Genomic DNA, 20,830 nt, shown 5'->3' with positions numbered 1-20,830 from the left:
TTCCACCTGTGGTTGGGTACATATGCAGAGTCTGTCATCATATGGAACCCTATTGTAATGGCCACCCAAGGCCGCCATGGGCATCACTTGGAATCTGAGCTCCATAAAGTGTTTGCAAATTGAGCAAATTGAGGACTTTCTTGTAATACCTGGGCCCAGGAGCAGAGGAAGGGTGGTGCAGTTGCAGTGGGGGCAGGCCATCCTGGGTGTCACCACTGAGAGGGGTGACAAAATGCTGGGTGACACTCACCATGGGGCCGAGCCACGCGTCTCTTCTGAGAGTGACGCGGTGGCTTGGGCGCCTGCAGGCTCTGTGCTGCCCCAAATGGTCCGTCTGCCGCCTCCCCCTCAGCTGTAGGGCGGCTGAGTGGGAGGAGGCAGGCAGACTCCTCGGAGGCCCCACGGAGCGTCCTGCCCTGGCTCACCCTGCCCTGCCCCTTGGGTGCAGGGCACACACGCCACCCCCAGGCGCCCGATTGGCTTGTTCCACCACTGCCCAGGCCTCCAGGTCATCCTAATGTGAGAACTCATTTGGGGAGAAGGGTTTGCTTGAGGGCAACTATGGTACCTTGAGGCAGGGGACATGACTCAAGTAATTTTCAAGAAAAAAATCCTATCCATATTGTCCTACCTCCTGTTTAGAGCAACTTAAGAGTACAGAAGATATCTTTACTGAGGCAGAGTAAAGGTGTGTACCAGTAATGTCACAGCAGCCGCAACTTTCAGGCTAGGTGAAAGAAAGGCAATCTTAGCTGGGCTAGATAGAAGCAGCAGCCCAAGTTTAAGAAGTCCAAGATCAGGACAAGGATGACAGAAGCAATGAAGTCATTCCAGTGGGTCAGCACACCGACCTCCCAAGCTTTTAAATGTAAAGGTTGGCTTACTCACAAACCCCCTATGCCTTGTGAGAGTGTTGTGAGAATTGTGATCACGCAGACCTGCATTGTGTTGGGGAGGATGTGTCTGTTCCAATTGATGAAAACGTCGCTGGATCCTAGGTGAACAGGCTCCCCTCCCCTGCCCAAAAAATAACTTCAAACACTGGTTCCTGCACCCTGAACAATTGATTAAGGCCCTCCCCAGATTCCATTGGTGCTCTTCTGTCCCCCTGAGTTGGGAAGGGAGTGAGGAGCCCTGCTTCCCCATCCAGAACAGCCATCTACTGGAAGATAGAAGTACCTGCCTCTTCTGACCTCTGTTCCTCCGTCTCAGAGCCATTTCCTCTTCTTTTCCCCCCTCCTCCTCTTCATCTGTCACTCCATGCCCAAGCCCAGCAGGACTCATACTCAAGAGTAAATCCCATAAAGCTACATGAAAGTATTAGACTGCAAGGCTTCTTTCCAGTCCAGTTCCCAGCAGCAGAAGGATTTATGATTGCATAGCAGGACTCCCACCCTCTGTACTCTGTTTCCTCCCCAAATCTGCTCAGCAGGAGGTATAGGAACACATTTTTGTGGTGGGGAGGAAAGTTCCTTTTCAGAAATGTACATCATTGCGCTGAGGGGATACATAACTTAGCACTGCATTGTTTACAAGTCATAGTTATCTTTGGGTGCATTTTGGTTGAACTTGTCAACACAGACCAGGAAGAGCAATTTTACTAGGATAGCAGTCATGTAGTCAGCAGGTTAGATCTCTATCTAGCATGTTATTCATAGTAAAAAAAGAAAACGGTAAAGGACACCCTGGACGGTTAAGTCCAGTCAAAGGTGACCGAGAGATCACTCCGTCACAGGAATTTGAACCGCTGACCTTCTGATTGGCAAGCCCAAGAGGATCATTGGTTTAGACCACAGTGCTCTGGTTTCCATCAAGATGTCCTGTTGCGCCAGAAGCGGCTTAGTCATGCTGACCACATGACCCAGAAAGCTGTCTGTGGACAAATGCCGGCTCCCTTGGCCTGAAAGCAACCCCATAGTCACCTTTGACTGGACTTAACCATCCGGGGTCTTTTACCTTTTTTTATTCATAGTAATATAGGTGGATACTATTTTTTTTATTATGTTCATCAAGATTCTGCTGTACGTCAGTATGCTGTAAGGGTCTTTGGACAATTTGTCTTCTTGTATGGAAACAAAGAGCTTTGTTTGAAGACAGCGTGCTTTCAATTATATATGAGAGATAAATTCAATACAGTAAAGAACTGATATGATGAAGTAATAGGCAACTTGCAAAGCAATGGCTGCTGGCCTGATATATGTGTTATTGAAATATGGCACTGAATTTTTGATCATATATAATAGTAGTTTCTTCATATGTTACATTTCTTTTAAATGGCTGTCTTTTTAGCTCTATTTTAAAAATAAGCGGATTCTATTAATGCACACAGAAATCAACATATTTCATTCATATGGATAGTGTGCATTAATTTTATTGGATGCAAAAGCAATATAACTTCTTTTATATTTTATTATAAGACCATTAAACATCCATTTATTTACTTGTAAATTATGCAAATGATTTTACTTGCAATTACAATGTTCACTATTAATTATAAATGCACCCTTTACATATTGCATGAATTGTATTTGTTTATCTTTAGATAATTAGATATTTCAGTCTATTGCTTTTTTATAACTAAAATATTATTCTTGTCTAAATAATACATTTTGAATCACATTAAGCTATTTTAGCCATGAAATCCGTCTAATTTAACTTTAGTTTATCTGTTGTATTTTTAAAGCATGCCCATATAAATTTATGATGCATTTGTCTTAGGAGATCAGAAGTCTTGGTGAAACATTTATCAGTGACAAAGAACAGGTTTTGTAAGCATGTCTTCTTCTTAAGCAATTTTAAAATTTAGTATTCATCTGACTTCACACACACACTTTTTTTTGTAGACTCTGTTTTCCCATTTAAAAAGACTGGCTTATTTATGGATGAATTTAAATCCCAACTAGAAAGACATCTTAGTTTGATTAAAGCTGTTGCTGTTTAGAAAGTCAAGATTATAGCACGGTATGATTCACAAATCTATTAACATACTGGATATGTGTGAAAACACATTGAGGAACACAGGAAATTGGGGTTGGAGAAAGCGCCCTGATCACTTCATGGAACCCCATAGCCAATGAAGTTGGACATATTTTGTCAGCAGACACAGGCAGGACCAAAGATATTTGGGAAGTAGGTCCGACTTCCTCAGTTTTTCTCTCCTGCCTAACACAGCAGTACGTTACTCAGCGGCTCTCACTGACCTAAGCTTACATTTATTGGCTTATTGGAAGAAAAAGACTTAAAGGGTCTATTCACATCAGTATTTACATATGTAGTTTGGTTTGCCAGCTTTTGGGGTGGGAGGAGCACCTATTCCCTCAAGGCGGCAAGACAAGCAGGATGCTGACATGCACAGTAGCACTGTCAGAAAGAAAAATGGCAACTCTGTGTATTGGTTCATAGCCTATGGCAAATGAGCAGATGTTTCTACCACCAGACACAAAATTCTTCCTTTGGTGCATGGCTGCAAAAAAGGAGTTTTGTGCAGTGCCTTGACAAAAGTTGAATCATGAACCTGGCAGCAGCTACATGTGTCTGGCTAGTAGCTTGCTGGGAAGCAACAGCCACAGGATTCAACAGCATTTATTACATGCCCACATGGTCTTATGAATGCAACTTAAATATGAGTACATGCAAGTACCCCTCACTTTCATGGGTCATAGGGCAGCATCTTAGTATGCTAATAACTATGCAGCATTGTTAGCAGATAATTGCTGTGTACATTATTTCAAGCAATCTCTAATGGATTTAATGAGAAACAGATGTCAGGCATTTCATTTCAATGCCTTACAAAGGAAATATTTCTAGGAACTCAATTTTAAAATGTTCGTTTTATGGGGGCTTTCAGAAAATAAAGACTTCAGCTAAAGTTTTGTTCTTTTTTTAAAAAAAAGAAAATATTCTGTGACTTGAATTTAAGTCCCTGGTTCTTTAAAAGGGTATGTTACATAAATCTACAATGTGGAGAAATCATAATATTCTCCAGAGAAACAGTATGTTCATATTTTTTAAGTATACACAACATTTAAAAAGGAGCGTATTAGAAATACTGAAGAACTGCATTCTCATTCTAAGTGAATGAGGGCAGGAGACACTTTTGGATGATTCCTGCAGATCTCATGAGGGAGTTACTTGGTGTCTTGGCTATGATGCTTGCACATGTCTTGCTATTCCCTCTGCAGGCATCCTGTAAGTGAGCTTTCTGCAGATGCACCACTGAGCTCTCATATGTTGGCAGCTCAGTTGTTGGGGAATTGTATTGTGAAAAAAGCAGGTCGAAATGCTAAATGTATGTAAACCTCTTAGCTGCTTGGACCTTTGCCTCCTGCTGGGGAAAAAAAGTATGCTAACGGAATTAAAAGGGACGCAGGTGGCGCTGTGGTCTAAACCACTGAGCCTTGGGTTTGCTGATCAGAAGGTCAGCGGTTCGAATCCCCGCCACAGGGTGAGCTCCAGTTGCTCGGTCCCAGCTCCTGCCAACCTAGCAGTTCAAAAGCACGTCAAAGTGCAAGTAGATAAATAGGTACCGCTCCCGTGGGAAGATAAATAGCGTTTCCGTGGGCTGCTCTGGTTTCGGTGTTCCGTTGCACCAGAAGCGGCTTAATCATGCTGGCCACCTGACCTGGAAAAACTGTCTGCGGACAAACACCAGCTCCCTCGGCCTGTAAAGTGAGATAAGCACTGCAACCCCAGAGTTGTCTGTGGCTGGACTTAACTGTCAGGGGTCCTTTACCTTTTAATTGAATTAAGGCAGTGTTGTTTTTTTATTGCATTAGATATTTGCTCTTTGTGGCTATTTTTATCATTATAGTGTGTGTAAAATTGTGTGTGGGTGTGAGAGAGAGATGAAACCCCAATTTTATTAGACCAGTATAAGATTAGCATTTGTTAGCCTTGGATATTCAAACAACTTTGAAAGCATTAAAGTATAATTGATTAAACAGGCAGCAATTTATAATTCATACTGTACTTGAAGAGAGTCTGTTTTAGCTTGGTATGCCTTATTATGCGGAAGTAGTGAATATTCCTGAAGTAGTTCTGGCAGTCGAGTGTGCTGTCTCCCCACCCCACCCCCGCAACCTGTTTATTATTTTGGTCAAGTGATGGGAGCAATTCCTTCCACATGCAACTGAAAGCAATATTCCTTATGGGAGCATTTAATCCTTTTTTCTTTTCTTTTTTCTTTGTTAATTAGGAACAAAGTTAAATGTGTTGAAATCCAAATTAACAAATTTGTTATTAACACATTCAAAAAATTAATAAGTATAAATATTCTAAGGTTCTTTCACACACGTAAACCCCCTCCACCTTTGCAGATTTCACTGATGTCATAAGCAGAACTGGGAGGGGGGGAGAGAGTAGTAGTCCCTGAGTAGCCACATTCATACAAAGGTTGTAATAGGCAGGGACGGTACCAGTAGGACTAGCCAAAATGATTTCACAATTCTGGATCATTCATTGGTGGAAAACAAAATACGGAAAATATCAGAATAGGCCTTTGATAGAAAAGAAAACATATATAAATGTGCTTTAAAATCAATTGAAATTAACCATATTGTTTATATGAGTACTGATTTTGTTTTCTAGTTAGACTTTTTTTGTTTTGTTAAAGCTGTCATTTGTGTTCTCCACTCTGCTGTTGACCTAATCATAAAGTAATGATGACAACAATCTAATGCCAAATCAGTATTATGGAAGTGACACTTGGATGGATAGAATGTTGGATTAAGCCAATATGTTTTCCTTCTTAATGCTTCAAGCTGGCTCTGGCTCTCTAGAGTCAGCAGCTGTGTTTGTGTGTCAGCTAAATATGATTCATTCCTCAATATCCAAAGGTATATTCAGACAAAGAATTAAAACGAATTATTTACTCTTACCTTGAATTCATAAATATACTAGTTACAGAACTGTCATTTGACAGTTGTTCACAGAAATCCTTCCAATCCCCTTCACCATATGGACAATACCTTGTCAGGTGATTGGTCCACTTAGCTCAGTATTGTCTACAGGATGGGAAATAATTCTAGAAAGATGAGATCAGAGTGATCCCTTCCCTCCATGGATTAGAGCACCAATAACCCCTGAAGTAAACCCCAAAGCCCAGGCTGCCTGAGGCATCTGAATGAACCTGGTAGTCCTGGCATGTGACCAGCAGGGCCTGCCAGAGAGAGACCCCATTGTATGCCTGCAAAATGGCTAATCAGACCCTCAGATCCTCTTTCATAGCCTGCATAAGCATACCCCCACATAAATGGAGAAGGCAGACAACCAATTTGCAAATGTGTGTTGCACCTGAACCTTTTTTACCTTTCCTTGAGCCATCTGATTTTCTGTTATCCCATTTACCCTTTTCTGTCTCTGTGGGCAATATGGTAAACATAGTCCTCATTCAAAATATGTTCCCTAACTTACTTCAATAGGTGAATGCCAGAAGGATCCTCAGAATCCATGTACAGTACTGTAATTTGATTCCAGAGAGTTCTTGCTACCCCTTTTTTGCTTTATGTGCTTGGGCACCCTGGCGCCACTCTGGCAACCATTACCTGTCCAGGGATGCCTTACTGCCGCTATCTGAAGCCGTTGACTCGCCTGAGCATTCCCTACTGTTCCCCACTGTCTGACAGTGGGCAGAGGCATGGATATAAATTGATGTTTGCATAATAAGCTAGTTTCTACACACCCTCACCCACTGATCACTATACAGCATTATCAGAGTTTAAGGACACATTTCAGCCAATAAAAACACTCAGGGAGGATGCTTATCCCTCAGTTTCCCTGCTCCAGGCAGAGAATTTACACAACTTGGGAAACATTTTTTGGCATAATAACCAAATTACTTAATTACTATATCAGGATACAAGATTAATCTCAGCACATCTGATTGCATGTGTTTTAACCTGCAGGGGAGAGAGGAGAAGAAGTAATTTTTTCCCAAACTTTATCCTTGAGTATGTAAAATACATTATTCTTTCTTATTCATACACAAATATGAATAACGTATTTTACATACTCAAAGGCATGATCATACACTTATATTGTTAAGCTTACCAATATTATACGAACCAGGTAGGACAGACAGCAAAATGGCCTGCCTTTATAGAAGTGGAGGTTGTTCATCCAATATTGGAACAAAATGCAAGGAAGCAATTCAACCATATGATGTACTAGGAATAATCTGAGAGTAATCTTCTTTTTTTTCTAAGAACATAAGAAGAGTCTGCTGGATCAGGCCAATGGCCCGATCCAGACCAGGGACTCCGCTAGGTAAAGGTAAAGGTACCCCTGCCCGTACGGGCCAGTCTTGACAGACTCTGGGGTTGTGCGCCCATCTCACTTAAGAGGCCAGGGGCCAGCGCTGTCCGGAGACACTTCCGGGTCACGTGGCCAGCGTGACATCGCTGCTCTGGCCAGAGCCAGAGCCAGAGCCGCACACGGAAACGCCGTTTACCTTCCCGCTGGTAAGCGGTCCCTATTTATCTACTTGCACCCGGAGGTGCTTTCGAACTGCTAGGTTGGCAGGCGCTGGGACCGAGCAGCGGGAGCGCACCCCGCCGCAGGGATTCGAACCGCCGACCTTTCGATCGGCAAGCCCTAGGCGCTGAGGCTTTAACCCACAGCGCCACCTGCGTTCTTAAGAGGGACTCCGCTACACAGCTGCAAATGAAACATTTTAAATGTGTTGTAAAGTGCAGTATACAAATGTGACACTAGATGGCGACTGTGAGCTATGCCAAATTAAATGTATTTTTCAAAACGTTTTTTTAAAAACGCATTTACGCAGTGTTGTTTATATGTGTGTAGATTCCACCCAGCATCCTGTTCCCACGGTTGCTGAATATTTGCCTGTGGGAAACGACTTTCCCCCCTTTTTTTTCACCCCCTGATTCTAGCTGTTTCTAATGTTTACTTACTAGGTTAATTAACTGATTCTGTTCTACCTGGATGTATTTTGTTTTCAAAATGATATCAATGAGCAATGGCAACAGCTATGATAACAGAAACCATTACTTAGTTAACCATTCTATGGAAAATTCAGAATACAGTGGTACCTCGAGTTAAGTACTTAATTTGTTCCGGAGGTCCGTTCTTAACCTGAAACTGTTCTTAACCTGAAGCACCACTTTAGCTAATGGGGCCTCCTGCTGCTGCCGCGTCGCGGGAGCAAGATTTCAGTTCTCATCCTGAAGCAAAGTTCTTAACCCGAGGTAATATTTCTGGGTTAATGGAGTCTGTAACCTGAAGCATATGTAACCTGAAGCATATGTAACCCAAGCTACCACTGTATCATAACAATTTCTTTTTGAACATATTTCTAACACCCTTGGTTTGCCCAGTAATATGGAGGGACAGATTTATTTAGCAAGGCACTGGACATAAATTGGCTTGTGGACCAGTTGCCATGCACAGCAAGTTTTAAATAAGCCCCACAAGGTGGCAGTCTCATTCATATGGACATAGATATAAATATTTTTTCCAGTTTTGACCCATGATAAAAGATTTTGAAAAACTGCTGGGATATGGGAAAAGGCCTGGAAAAAGTAGATTACACAAATTAGCACATCAAACAGAAAATGTTGTTACATCTTAGGAAGTGTAAGTAACTTATTGGGGAGAAAGTATAGGAGCACTCCTAAATCTTAACAGAGTGAAACATTAAGAGGACAAATGGCTAAACCTTGAAAATCTCAAATTAGAAATAAAGCATAAAGTAGTGATAGCGTTGATTTACTGTTACGACAAACTATCAAGGGAACTGGTGTTGGATTCTTCATCATGTACAATCTTTCAGCTTGGGCCAGACTTAGTACAAATGAAGTGCTTCCACCAAATATGATATAATAGGTTAGATCTACAGTAAAGTTGTACCAGAAAGAAATTCAGTTGAGTATCAGATCAGGAGGTCAAATAAAGATCAGACACTCTGTCTCTCTCCTTCTAAACACCTTTGAGTTCTCCTAAGCCTGCTGATCCCTCCTTCTTTCATAACTTTTCAGCTGCATAAGCAAAGGCACTCACCACTTGATTATCAGGAAAGGGGTGGGTGACTTGTAATGAACCATGTCATAGAGAATACTCTTGAGCACCAAGTTTTCCCCCTGGTGGCTATGAAAGATTGAACTAGTCAATTTTATTTGAGAAAAATTGAATTGGCTTTGTAAAATAAAAGCCATTTTATTGTTCAGGATTGCATCCTTTTCATACGATTAGAACTGCATTTTGATAGCCGGGTGAAAAGTAGCACTTGTAGGAGAGCAGAAGAAATATTTCGGGGGGGGGGGGACACAACTTAGTTGTGAAAATGTTCACTATTCTTCCATTATTTTTATGGTCACAATTTCTCCTATCTTTTGCTGTTTCATTGCCATTTTTTTCTTTCTAATTGCTCTAATTCCTGGAGTCCATTTGGGAATCGTGTGATAAATAGCATGTAACAATGCTGCAAAGCCAACAAGTTTTGGCTATGGTACCACTGAGAACAAGCAAAGCCAGTTCAGAGTGAGGACAATGTTTCCTGAATAGCAAACACTTTCACGTCTCTGAAAAATTGCCAGAAAGGAGGGTATGCTCACAAAAAGAACAATAATACTTTTGGCTAAGCAACATAACAATCCAGGTTTTTTCCCCCTAATATATATATATATTTTAAAAAAACATTAACAATATCAATCATACTGTTTAATTGTCAACATGCTATTTGTTATATGTCTTGGAATAAATAAAAAAACTTGTAGTTTAATGCTTTCAGCGGTGTTCAAACTACAGTGCGTAACTGGGTGGCATAAAGAATTGGCTTCTTCATTATTTTGTATAACTTTGCTTTCATGAAGATGGCAGTGGCTTTGTCTAAAACAGGCATAGGCAAACGCGGCCCTCCAGATGTTTTGGGACTACAACTCCCATCATCCCTAGCTAACAGGACCAGTGGTCAGGGATGATGGGAGTTGTAGTCCCAAAACATCTGGAGGGCCAAGTTTGCCTATGCCTGGTCTAAAACCTTGCCTGCACAGGTACCATTTTTGTTCAATACTTGTGCAACTGTTGTGCACAATGGGCATGTCTTCGGGGCTTTTTTTCAGCTGGAACTTGCCAAAGCATCCTTAAAATGATGGTTTGCATGGGAAACTATGCTTAGGGTGCCTGACAGTTTTAATATAGAGAACTTAGGATCTGTACAGCTTCAGATTCTGTAATGGTAGTTTAAGGCTTTATCTGTAGTTTCTTAATTTAAGATGTTAGTAGTGAAACTGTCTGAAAAAGAGAGAGAAAGAAAGAGAGTCAGAAGCCGAAACGTTTCTAAGGGCCCATTTTTTTACATTCAGCAGAGTCCAGTTCTCAGGTTATACCATTTTAAGTTGCCGGAAAGCATGTTTGAATGCATTCTCATGGATAAAACTGAAATCAGCACTCTGGTTTACTAGTTTTCTATTTTCAGTGAATAATTTTATGGAGTAGTATTTATCCTGGAATCCCCCACCTGCAGTTTCACATGGTACAGTCTGAGAATAGCTTTACCCCTTGATTCTGCCAAATGTATAAGCCAGCCATGAATTATGATGCGACAAGTTCTGGTATTCCATTTTATTATTGTGGACTCACTTTCATTGTATATTATAGAGTAGAATTGTAAAAGACAAGCAAAACTCTAAAACTTGTATCCATACTGCATGGCAAACCTACAGCACATGATGTATAACTCTGACATTGGTACCCTTCTGGGTAATAATATATCTATTTATGGGAATAGGGAGTTCTCATTTTAAATATCTTGTTGCCATTTTGTACTTGCAGTCTCCTGAGTTGTGCAATTGGGACGTGTAATTATATCTTTCAGAAATTGATGAGGGAAGGTTGATCTGGAGAAGGTTTTAGAATCACAAGGCATGTGCTTTGCTTAGGGAAAATATATGCTTGTTTGTGAAATGTTCAATTTCCTTATACACAGTATTCAGAAATAGTTCTGAAAATGCAAAGTAGTTGATATTCATGGAGTGGTTTCATTTTATTGTTTTATAGACGTTCTACTATTATGAGTGTTTCCATGGTTCACTGACTTGCAGCAGAATATATGAGATATAGTCAGAAACAACACTTTAATTACATACTATAAAGAATGAAATTGGGGTTTATTTGTGAAAATGCTACATACATTTCAGTGAAAGCATTTGTTCAACCCTCCTGAAACCATTTTTATTGCAAGAAGGGGGGGGGGGACTACAGCTTGAGAACAAATGTAAATTTTAGATACACAAACACACACACACACCTTGTCCATTAATTATATCATAAATGTGTATATTGAACCTAGGGAATTCTTTGAATAAGAGGAGAATTATAAAAACTTATCTGAAGAAGAAGAAGAAGAGTTTGGATTTGATATCCCGCCTTTCACTCTCTTTAAGGAGTCTCAAAGCGGCTAACATTCTCCTTTCCCTTCCTCCCCCACAACAAACACTCTGTGAGGTGAGTGAGGCTGAGAGACTTCAAAGAAGTGTGACTAGCCCAAGGTCACCCAGCAGCTGCATGTGGAGGAGCGGAGACGCGAACCCGGTTCCCCAGATTAGGAGAGACTCTCCTACCTGGAAGAGAGGGGAGTGGTTGTGGGCGGGAGCCCGAGCTCCGCTCCTAGCAGGGGGCATCAGCCCCCTGCCTCCTCCCCTCACCTGGCGGGCGCCCACGCCCCTCGGCAGGCACCCAACCAGGTGCCTCCGAGGGGGCGTTTACAGCAGCCTTTTTGCTGTGGCGCCAGCCTCTCCTCGGCCTCATTCTTCTCCGTCGTCCCGTCGCGAGTCACCCACCCTCCACTCCCTTTAGCTCAGGATCTTAGTTCATTGGCCTTGCTATGGACCTTAGGTTGGTCGCCCTGGTTGTCCAGGGGGGCTGGTAGGAATTTTTCCATTTGGCATTAGGCTTTTTGGTTTTTTCGCCTACCTCGTAGCAATCGTCACAACTTTTGTGGTATTGGTGGGTAGGTTAGGCATTGGAATAATGTGTTGTGGTGTGTCGAAGGGCTAGGTGTGGCCATCGCCTATGCCTTCAATTTTTGGGTATTCCGTTAAAGGAATCTGGCGGTCGTGTACTCTGTCCAATGTCTGCTTGGCGGGAGGCCATGGCACGACCCTCGGTGACATCAGGGGAGAGCCTATAGTTGGATTAGCATCAACAGGCTCCACCTACTGGTGAATAAACCCCCTTGTTGTAGACATCCAATGCCTAAGCCAATACCTTTTCACTGCTGTAATCAATAAAGTTGTGGCCTTTTCTTGCCCATTAACCTTTTATCACGTGTCCTTGCGTATTCATTTCACATTGCGGGGGTTGGGTCCTCGAACCACAAACTACCGCTCTTAACCACTACACCACACTGGCTCTCTGCTCACTCTAGAGGTTCATTGTTTTAGAGATAAATCTGAAAGACAATTTACTTTGTTACAGTTAACTATGGTGCCAAGGAGTGTGTTGCTACAGTTGAATTTGAGTTGTTGTTCTTCGTACATTCTTCAGATTAATACAGAATAAGCCTCATATAGAAATCTTCCCTTTTGGAAGACCCGGCATTAGAATTTAAAAGGAGAAGAGGCTGCTAGAAGTCTCTGAAATTTAAATTGGTTTTTGTGAAAATTATTCTTAAAGTACTTACAGTTAAATAGAGAAGGATGTTCATTCTATTCAAAATTTTAACTTTATCTTATAAGGGTTTTAAGTCCTGTTCATAAGTTTTATTAGGGGAGACTGAGCATTTATATTGGTGGATGGCAGATCAGGGAGAGAGAGAGAGGCAGAGAAATGGAAGCTCTTTCCTACAGCACTCACAGGCCTAAAGATACCACTTATGCATTCAGAATCAGACAACTGCTGTTGTATTTACTAGAGAAAATATTATTCACAATGAAGGATTATTATTTCTGAGGAGAGTGAGTATACATAGGAAGGCGCAGTTCATGACCGCTGTCCTCGGTGCTTTTGGCATCCATTCTGAAACAGCCTTCATACCAACAAATTGTACACATGGGAACACTGTATGCCCCTGGTTCTATGTACAGAGCCTACGCCCAGACATACAGGCTCTTTTCATAAGTTATGCTGAGCACCGGTAGGGCAGGTAATGGGGCCAGGCAGGCACAAACCATTTCTGCCGCAAACAAATCCCTATGGCAACGGAACTCTAACTAGGGATGTCAGATAATTCCATCAGAAAGGGAAACGAGAGTGGGAATTGCTGCCATTCTCATTTTCGTCGGAGGTCAGGAATGGAAATCATGCAAGCAAAGACAAGCAGTATCAGCTGCCTTTGTTGTTTGTTTTTTTAGCCCACAAACATTATGTAAATATTTACAGTGTTTTCTGCATTGTTTTAGTTGTCCCCTTTCCATTGAAATGCACTGAAATTAATTACATAATTATTTACATTAGTTCTGGTCATATAGCAGATAGGAGACAAGCAACGTGGGTTGTAATGAAAGCCAAGCTGTAGCGGAAGAGAAACAGCTCTGCTTGGGACAAATACAGCCTGGGATGGAAATCTATCAGCCTACTTTCATCTCTAGTTGACCAATGAATGTGCACTCCTAACCCAAATGAATTAATTCTTAAATAAACCTGATTAAATAATATAGTGCTATGGTTAAGCAAATATTGAACCAGGTTATCTGCATGATGAAAACATTTTCCCCTTCCTGGAAATTCAATAATCTTATGAGGTATTGTAAATAATGATTTTTACAAAACAAATGTGGATATGAATTGCATGCAAAGAGGTATTGCCTAAGGAAAAGACATTTAGCCAAGTGTCATTAGCTATAGAAGTCTTTTCTTCTTCTTCTTCAGTGGAAAGCCTTTAGAACTGAATCGCTTCTTATTGGGTCCCCCTTATTTAGGCTGCATAATGGAGTTCTGTCCTTTAAAAGAGAAATCCAGTCATGACAAGTTGTCCCAACCTTAATGATCCAGTGAACAATATGGAATAAATGAACGATGCTCCTTTCTCATGGACTGCATACACACCATACATAAAAACACATTTAAAGCACATGACTCCCCACCCCATCCTAGCAACTATAGTTCCTTCCTTCCTTCCTTCCTTCCTTCCCATCTGGCTGGGTTTCCCCAGCCACTCTGGGCGGTTTCCAACAAAAGATTAAAATACAGTAATTCATCAAATATTAAAAACTTACCCCCCACAAAGCTACAATTCCTAACACCCATAACAAACTACATTTCAAGGATTCTTGGGGGGAAGCCATGCACTTTAAATGTGTGTATACAGACCTTTAAATCTGAAGAAGGCACACGTGTGTCCGGGGTATTGAAAAGTATTTCATACCTTCAGTTGACTGTGTATTCTGAAAGTTTAAACACCATATTGAGCCTCACTGATCCATGATAATCAGAGCAGGATAATCTTTTGACTTTCGTTGTAATGGAAATGACCTCTAAAAGTTTCAGGATGATTCTTAAAAACCTTACACTTCTTTTTTGCTGTCATTACTCTGAATGTCCGGCTCATCCTATCTCTGCTAATACTCGACTGTACTATGCTGTCAGCCTTATCTTGTAAATCTATTGATGCTTCGTTTATTTTAAAAAGAACAATGTTTTCATAACCGCTCGTGAAATTACTTATAATTAACAAGCAAAGGAACAAACGATAACTACAGTTCAGTCTTTACGTGTTTTGCACGTTGCTGTGGTATTTTCTCCTTGTGTCTTTCTGTGTTATCTTCAGTGTTTGTTCTGCTACATATTCTTCCGCTTAGTGTTGTTTTTGCTTCCCCTGTTTCTTTTTAACAGAGTTTCTTTGAAGGACAGTCTGCACCTTGGGACTCAGCTAAAAAAGATGAGAACCGAATGAAGAATAGATATGGGAATATCATTGCATGTAAGTGTTGACAAGTGTAGTTGTACCTCTGTGTAAATTTCCTTTTAGCAGCTTGACAACGCTGCCCACCTCTATATGTTTGATTTGTGCTGACTTCGTTTATTGTATTTCTATGCTGCTTTTCATTCAAATGAATCCCAAAGCGGCTTACAAATAATAAATAACCAGAACATAATAGAACATCACAAATGCAGCATAAACTATACAAAGTAATTAACAAATCAATAAAACAATTACCATCTATTTGTGTGGAGTACAAAACTGAGCTCCGGCCACCATAATTAAAGAATATGGGAGAAGTAAGTACTTTAATGGTTTAAAGACTTCAGAACAGAATCGGTGAGAGAATCCAGTGTGGAATAGTGATTAGTGTTGGACTGCGGGAAAGGATTTCACCTTGTATCTTAGCCATGGCACTCAGGCTGGTGACCTTGAGCTCCTCAGAGGAAGGATAGAACCAAACTATATTTAATAATGATATGTTTTATTCTCTAGAGTCTAGGATCCTCCTACAGTAGCACAATGGAAAAAACGGAAATTGAAATATGGTCCCCTGTCCTGAAAACGTTAGAGTTGAAATATGAGACAGGTTGTTACAGTACTACGTTACTGATTATTGATATGGAATCAGTACTGTTGATAAGTACACATGTAATAACTTGTCTCATATTAAAGCTGTAATGTTTTTATACGTAATGCTTCAACCATAATGTTTCAATACAGGAGTGGGGAGGGGAATGCTGTGAAAGCGAAACACAGCTAGCTCCCATTTAAGTGTTAGTGGTACACTTAATTTCCATTTATTTCTGTGGGACTTTTAGAACCAAAGGAGACATGTGTGGCAGTTGTGTGTCTATTAAGCATATGAAATGAAGGAGGGGAGGGTCTACACATGTCCTTTAAAAAAAAGCTTATGGGGGAGGAAGGGAAAATCAACCCCTCCCTTATCTATTACACTGTGCTCTGTAGGTTTGAAGCAAACTTCTAAGTGTCCACCTCATGTCTCATACTGGAGGCAGCTAAGGAGAAACTACTTAAATAGAGTGCAGCAACACAAGGCAGGATAGGAGGTTGGGTTTTAGTTCCCACCCCTGAACTCATAAGCAGACCATCTCATTCCCATTTGTATTTCAAACTGCCTGCACATTTAGTTTGGCTCTCAGAAATGCCTAACATTTGCTGGATTGTGTCCACTGTGGCTGAAGGTTTGTGTAAATATCAAGTAAGCATTGATGGTATTGTTTTTGTTCAAAATTTATTGTCTACAGAGTGCTACATCTACAGCCCAATGCCAGTTACACTAGCTTCAGACACATGTTGCTTAAAACATGCTCCTCAGTAAAGCTAAAGACGTCAAAGAGAGTTGAGCACCACATTTTATGTAATTAAAATAGCCTGTGACCCCATTTCCTCATGTGGCTTACAGCCAATCATGCCACTTTCCCCACAAATATTATGGAACTTTCTTCTAGGTAAGTGTGTGTAGGATTACAGTCTTCATTTCCTACTGGATCAGAGTTTTAATTAACCACAGAATTAGGTAAACGATGACACTAAATAATAAGCATTTGCCCTTTTGAAGACGGCCTCTTGCGAATAAACTTCACTAAGGTTCATGTTCACTATGAGGAAAGCATTTAATGGCTTTGCCATCCTCTTATCTGAAGGTCTCTTGACTTAAAAGTAGAACCATTAAAGAATAAGGGTTATACAAGTGTGGAACGTTTGCTAAAACAGGGTAATGGATTTTGACAAATACCCATTAGCTGACACTGGGTACATTTACAGGAGAGCATATTATGTAGTGAATAGAATAAGGGTATGTTGAATGAGGCTTTTGCTTGCAAGGAAGAGACACTTCTGAGAAGGTGTCAAGAAAGAATTCTTACCGAGGAAGCTTTCAAAACTGCCCTTTTTCTTGGCACCACTATTGTAGTGCAAAGAGCAGGCATGTGACATCCATCCCTCTTACCATATCTGTGCCTTAGTTTAATGAATAGCTGAACAAATTTAATGCAAAGAAGCAGCTCAGCCAACATTCCAGAACAGTTGGATTTGTTTCCTATTAATTAAAGTGGCTCATATTATCATTCTAATATCTATTTAAAAAATATAAAAGCAATATTGGAAGTGGTCAAATGCCTAAAGCAGACACTACAATTGCTAACTGCATCATATCCCCAGAGACCTTCAGCATGGACTCCCTTCAGGCACCTCCCCTGAAGCTGCAGAAGTTTGTCTCTCAGCAAAATATTTCCTCGCTTCCCACCAGCTGAAAAGTGTTAAGGCTGGAGAAAGATTTGGAACAATTTAGGGGCATTAAGCTTGTTTTATCGACCACCCTCTTACATAAAACCAAAGCGATAGGCGCTTTCACAAACTTGTAACAATATCCAGCATTCTAATAACTATACGCCGCAACTTGTTACTGTCAAAATGGCTTTGGTATAGCAATACAGAGGTAAAATATTTTAATATCAGCAGCATCACATCCTTTTTATCACTACGCATATTCAGTAATGGAATCTAAATCCACTGTAAAGCACCATAAAACAGCTCTTTACTTCCTGCCCTCCTAAAGGGTGCAGTAAATATGCACCATCCATTTTCCCATAAGCATTGAAAAATAAGAAGCTTTTGTAACATCAGGTTCGGGCTCTTTGAGTCCTCTGCTATAGTTATTCAAAAATACAGACTCACATAGTAAAGAAAATATGAATTTCCACAAGATGCCTGTTACAATCTAGTTTCCTCTAGAAAGAAACCACTACCGTAATGCATTCAAAGTCATCTGTGCTTGCTCTAGCAAAAAGGCATTTACATATTCCTGTTTGTCTGACAGAGCTAGCACAGCTAACAAAGAGTCAAAAATTTCTGCAGGACTGTTTAGTCGACAACTAAGGCAGTATCCCAAAGAGTTGTGCACATGTCATGAGTTTTTCCAGTAGAACCTACTTACAGAGGGGCTTACAAGAGGGCAAACTGTTTAGTCTTGAAATAAACTTCCCATGACACAAACCTCCTTTCATTCCAATTAAACATAAGTTAAACATGCCTTGTGAATTTGGCCATGAGAGCACAAACACCATTTTAAGGAATAGCATTTAATCACAATCTGAGAGCAACATGGACTTATTTAAAAACGCAACCAAAACCAGGTGGAATGCCACAATTTTATCTCTCTGCTTTCCAAGGTATCATATTAGTGATGTGCTTGGGGGTTTTGCAGAATGCATTAAGGGAAATAATCTTTCCTATAAGACGTACTCTGCATAGCTTCCAGTTTCCACACTTAATCAGTCATTTAAAAGTAGTATCATGAGTATTTGAAATGCATCCAGAGAGACACCCGTGGAAACAGACATACAGAATCTATTCCAGAGATGCTGCCCTGATGTTGATTTGTTGGTTTGTTCAGGTAGTTTACGTCTTGCATTTTCAACAGAGATTGAAGCTAAGAGGGGTGGGGAAGCAAAACAACAACAACAACAATGCAATGATTCAGAACAGGGGTAGCTGTTCTTGATGTTTCACACTACAATTCCCATCAGTTCCAGCCAGTATGTCCAATTTTCAGGCATGATGGAGTTGTTGTCCAGAAAATTGGAAGTGCAACATGTTGGGTATTTCTGTTTTAAAACAACACTATATTTCTTCTTACTTTAACAAGTTACTATTTGTTCAGAAAGTGGTGACAAGTGAAGAGGAAAAAGTAGAGTAAAGGTTGCTTGTTTATTTATTTTCCAACTCCAGAGAGAATGAATGTAGCCTGTAAGTAGCCTCCCTAATTGCAGAGTAAAACCACTGATTTTAAGAGTACAGGTAGTTTACTTTTCCCCTAGAGTTTCTTAATACTTACCTTCTTTGTATAATCTTTCTGGCCTGGTAAACCTGTGAGTAATTGATTTCTATTTTTTTTTATTTAAATTTGAATTGTATTTTGAATCTAAATTATAATTGTAATGTGAAAGTACAGTAATATTCAACTGGTGGGTGATCAGTAAGTTTCCCTATCTAAATTACAACTGCACACCTAATCACACTGACACTTCCAGGTAATTTATTTCTGGGATAATACAGAAACCCCTTTCATATTCCTACAGAGAGCGATTTTATTCCATGGCCCATAAACCTACAGTGATCTGAAGTACGTTTTCAGGTCAACTCCAATACCATGACACATATAATAGTGGAAAATTTACTGTGGTGGATACCAAATTAAAGTGAGCTGCACTGAATTAATGGAAGGTGGAAATGTTGCTAGGTGCATGTAAGTGTCGCTGTGCATGTGCTCTGTCATCCTCCACCAGCATTCAGAGTAGATTCTGACCTGATTGCCATCATGCCGGATGTCAATTGAAAGGTTTCTGTATCATGGGTAGTTTCATGGAAAGTCTCCACGTGGTACAGGTGATCAGAGGCACCAGTTTGTTGAGAGCAATTTGGCGCGGGGTGCATGTGTGTATCACACATGTGATGTCAGGACATTGGGATGAGCTGACGGAGGACCCAAACATGGCGGCAGCACAGCTTCCCCCTCCTCCTGTTACCACTGCCACCAGCGGCGGGCTGCTTTGAGCCTCTTTTCTCTCCATGGCAGGTTGGAGGAGGAGAAGGAGCTGGCCACTGATAGCCTCCTCCACTCCCTCATTTTTAGGACATTGGGGAGCCCACCCCCTCCCCAAAAATATTGGGGGCATGGCCAAAAGAGCTCAGCCCCCATGAATGCTATTTTATGCTGAAGCCTTCAAGCAGCCTTCCACATGGAAACTGGAATGTAACACTGTGACTGTGTATTAACATCTTGACTGAGATATCTCAGTAACACGAACAACCACAATACACATTATTCCATGGTGTTCCCTGTTTCCTTTTGCATCCTAACTATTCATTCTTCTGCTTGGAACGCAGAGGACAGCCTCCACGGAGATAACATAAGGAGTTCTAATTCAGAAGGCTTTCAAATGCCTTTGCACTTGGCAACCGATCCAGGAAGAAAATGTTGTGGTCCACAAACAGCAAGCCTATGACTGATTTGCATTACACAAAGACTAAGAATTGGGAAGAAATGGTTTGTAATAAGGAGTGCATGAAAGTCGTGCCAACTCAAAATCATCACTAATATTGCATTTCAGTTTGAACTTTGTTTACGAAGGGGAGGAACACTGAAAACCATAAAGATTTTTGGATGGAAGTTTATTTCAGATTTTATTCGACCCCTGAGGACAGGGACAACTGACTTGTTTTCTTTTTATATTTTTTAAAAACAAGTCTTTTAAAGTAATCATAGCATATGTTATGCTACGTCATCTTGTGTTCCTTCTATTATCCACGTGACTATTTGATGTTGACTGTTATTTGATGAGTATTGAGTAGAATACAAATTCCTTAATGCATGTGTTATGTGTTCTATTTCAGATGATCATTCTCGAGTTAGGCTGCAGCCTATTGAAGGGGACTTAAACTCTGACTACATCAATGGAAATTATATCGATGTACGTATACTCATCTAGACAAGAAATTTAACATGTTAAGGAAAGACTTTCATTTGATATTTCAAATGATGTTGCATGCAATCAGGATGCCAGCTGTTAATTCTGTGAGAAACCAATCTGGAGACCCCCTCTTGTATGCTAGAGTTGAGATTAAAACTACCAAAGATTGCTAATAAGAAAATAAAATCAGACATTTCCTAAAATTGCCATGTATTGGAGTGGAGACTTGCCAGTAATTTTATCTGGCTACTTTTCCTCCTGAAATTTATGGGGGACCAAAGATATGTTATTTTCATTTTCTGTCAACAACTTGGCATGATTCAATTTTTAAAGGGGGGCTCTTTGCATATTAATGTGACAAAACTCTATAATTCCTAATGCAGTGGCTTGCAATCTCTTGTCATCTCGGCACTTTTAAGCAGCCTTCAAAGTATAGACTGCATCTGTTAACCAGGACTTC

The 20,830-nt window shown here is 40.6% G+C and overlaps 1 protein-coding gene across 4 annotated transcripts in view; it reads left to right on the top strand.

The window, feature by feature from the left end:
* Nucleotides 1–20,830, top strand: part of PTPRM (protein tyrosine phosphatase receptor type M) — a 428,935-nt gene that overhangs the window by 355,862 nt on the left and 52,243 nt on the right. For all 4 annotated transcript variants that reach the window (XM_079982864.1, XM_079982863.1, XM_079982862.1 and 1 more), the window contains 2 exons: nucleotides 14,788–14,875; nucleotides 20,294–20,370. In XM_079982864.1, coding sequence (XP_079838990.1) covers nucleotides 14,788–14,875; nucleotides 20,294–20,370 — 165 coding nt within the window. The remainder of the gene's footprint in view (nucleotides 1–14,787; nucleotides 14,876–20,293; nucleotides 20,371–20,830) is intronic.

Source organism: Podarcis cretensis (genome assembly GCF_951804945.1).
Source record: "Podarcis cretensis genome assembly, chromosome: 7".
Classification (NCBI taxonomy): domain Eukaryota; kingdom Metazoa; phylum Chordata; class Lepidosauria; order Squamata; family Lacertidae; genus Podarcis; species Podarcis cretensis.
Note: the sequence above shows the minus strand (reverse complement) of the source record. Positions and strands in the feature narration are given on the sequence as shown.